This window comes from Austrofundulus limnaeus, unplaced genomic scaffold (genome assembly GCF_001266775.1).
Source record: "Austrofundulus limnaeus strain Quisiro unplaced genomic scaffold, Austrofundulus_limnaeus-1.0 Scaffold1228, whole genome shotgun sequence".
Taxonomy (NCBI): domain Eukaryota; kingdom Metazoa; phylum Chordata; class Actinopteri; order Cyprinodontiformes; family Rivulidae; genus Austrofundulus; species Austrofundulus limnaeus.
Window position 1 is genome coordinate 15,760 of NW_013953630.1, and position 1,780 is coordinate 17,539.

Genomic DNA, 1,780 nt, shown 5'->3' on the forward strand with positions numbered 1-1,780 from the left:
TTCACCTGAAACTCATCAGACTGAAGAAGTCTCTTGGAGGAGAGACAAATTGTTTCACTAAAGAAGAACCCATCCAGAGGACCTACTTATTTTTTTTTCTTTTTGAAGTTAGCTTTATAAAAACAAGGTTGGAGAAACGGATCGACAGGAGAGTGAGGAAAGTGAAGCTCTGAACTTCTCTCTCGCCCGCGCAGGTGTGAGCTGCAGCCGCACACGAGCCGCATCCCCGTCCGCAGGATGGGCCCCCCGCTCCCGCACGGCGCTCACACGTCTCCCACCTCGCCTGGAGATCAGGAGGTGTGGGCCAGCATGAAGGTGTGGAAGCTGCTCAGACCYGACCTCCACAGACACCGGCCTCTGTCAGGCACGTCCCGCTCAGCTGCCACCTCCGAGGCCACGTGGTTTGGTTTTGTTAACTGAAAACAATATTCACAACTGAACGTTTTCTTTTATGAAATGTCAGGAATTTTTTTTTTAGTAATTCCAATTTTCCTTTAAAATAAAATTCTGCACAGAGAAAGTGAGTTGCATGATTTAAACATGTTAAAAAAAATCAAGTCAGAGTTTATTTTTACAGCCTGTTCAAAGTGCAGTGTTAAAGGTGGGGTAGAAAACATCAACAAAAACAACAAAACGGAACTCCAATCCAAAAAAAAAAAAAAAATCACACAATTTAAAGACTTTAAAAATCAAGATGTCCTGCTCAGCTAGAAGTAAAAACAAATTGGTTTTATGCAAGAATTTAAAATGAGCTCCTCAGCAGTTTACATCTGGACATTTTGAACCTTTGGCTTGCATTAAATTTGGGAACAATCAATATRTTACCTGTTGTGGATAGCTCTTTGAAGCTGGCTGTGGCATATCCTTGTGCACACATTTCTACCCAGACGACCAAGAAATGATAACTGACTTCAGCATTTAGGTTCATAAACCTTTTGAATGAGTAGTTATGAAACTTTAGGAATTAGTTACGACAACTGCAATCCACTTTGGTCCTCCTCACTTGGACTAGCCATTAGCTCATCAATCCTAACAGACTTTAACTCTTATGTCTCCAGACTGAGGTTGTTTAAAGAGCTGTCTGCAAAATCTGTCATGCAGGGTTTTATTTATTACAACAGGTCAAATGTTTATAACCTTTCCATTGAACCCTACTTTAAACTGTCCAAAATATCCATTCAGGAAACAGATTTATTTTTAATTTTCACCTTGTTTAAAAGATCTGGCTACAGATTTTTTATGAATTCAGTACTGATAATATCATTTTAAACAATACCTTATTAATTTTTGATATACTGTATCTTAAAGGGATCCATGATTAGTTGTAACATTAGACTTCATTTGATAAACATTTATTTTAACTGTAAAATAAAGACTGTAAAAATACAGGAGGCTGTTTAGTTTAGTAAATTTTTAAAAATATATTTTAACACAGATGGAGCCATTTTATTTACACGCAAAGCATTCTGGGTAAATGATGACGTGGATAGGTCCTCGGTGTGAGGCTGCTAGCGAGCTATATCCACCCTGAAGGTTAATCTTAGACAATATCTGATGATCGACACTTTTAAATGAAACCAGAGAGCGTTGACAGAGAGGAGAAGGTAGAAATGACTCAGCCTGTAACTGAAAATATAGATGGAGGACAACAGTCATGGAAGAAGAACCTCAGCTTAGCCTGTTAGCTTTAGCATTAACCCCGATGCTATCACCATATGCAGTACAGGTTCTGGTCATAAAATTAGAATATCATGAAAAAGTAGATTTATTTCAGTAATTC

General features: G+C 38.4%; 1 protein-coding gene across 4 annotated transcripts in view; it reads left to right on the forward strand.

Moving 5' to 3' along the window:
- agbl5 (AGBL carboxypeptidase 5) overlaps positions 1 to 1,780 on the forward strand; it is an 18,560-nt gene that overhangs the window by 15,461 nt on the left and 1,319 nt on the right. For all 4 annotated transcript variants that reach the window (XM_014031332.1, XM_014031335.1, XM_014031334.1 and 1 more), the window contains one exon: positions 195 to 364. In XM_014031332.1, the coding sequence (XP_013886786.1) occupies positions 195 to 364 (170 nt within the window). The remainder of the gene's footprint in view (positions 1 to 194; positions 365 to 1,780) is intronic.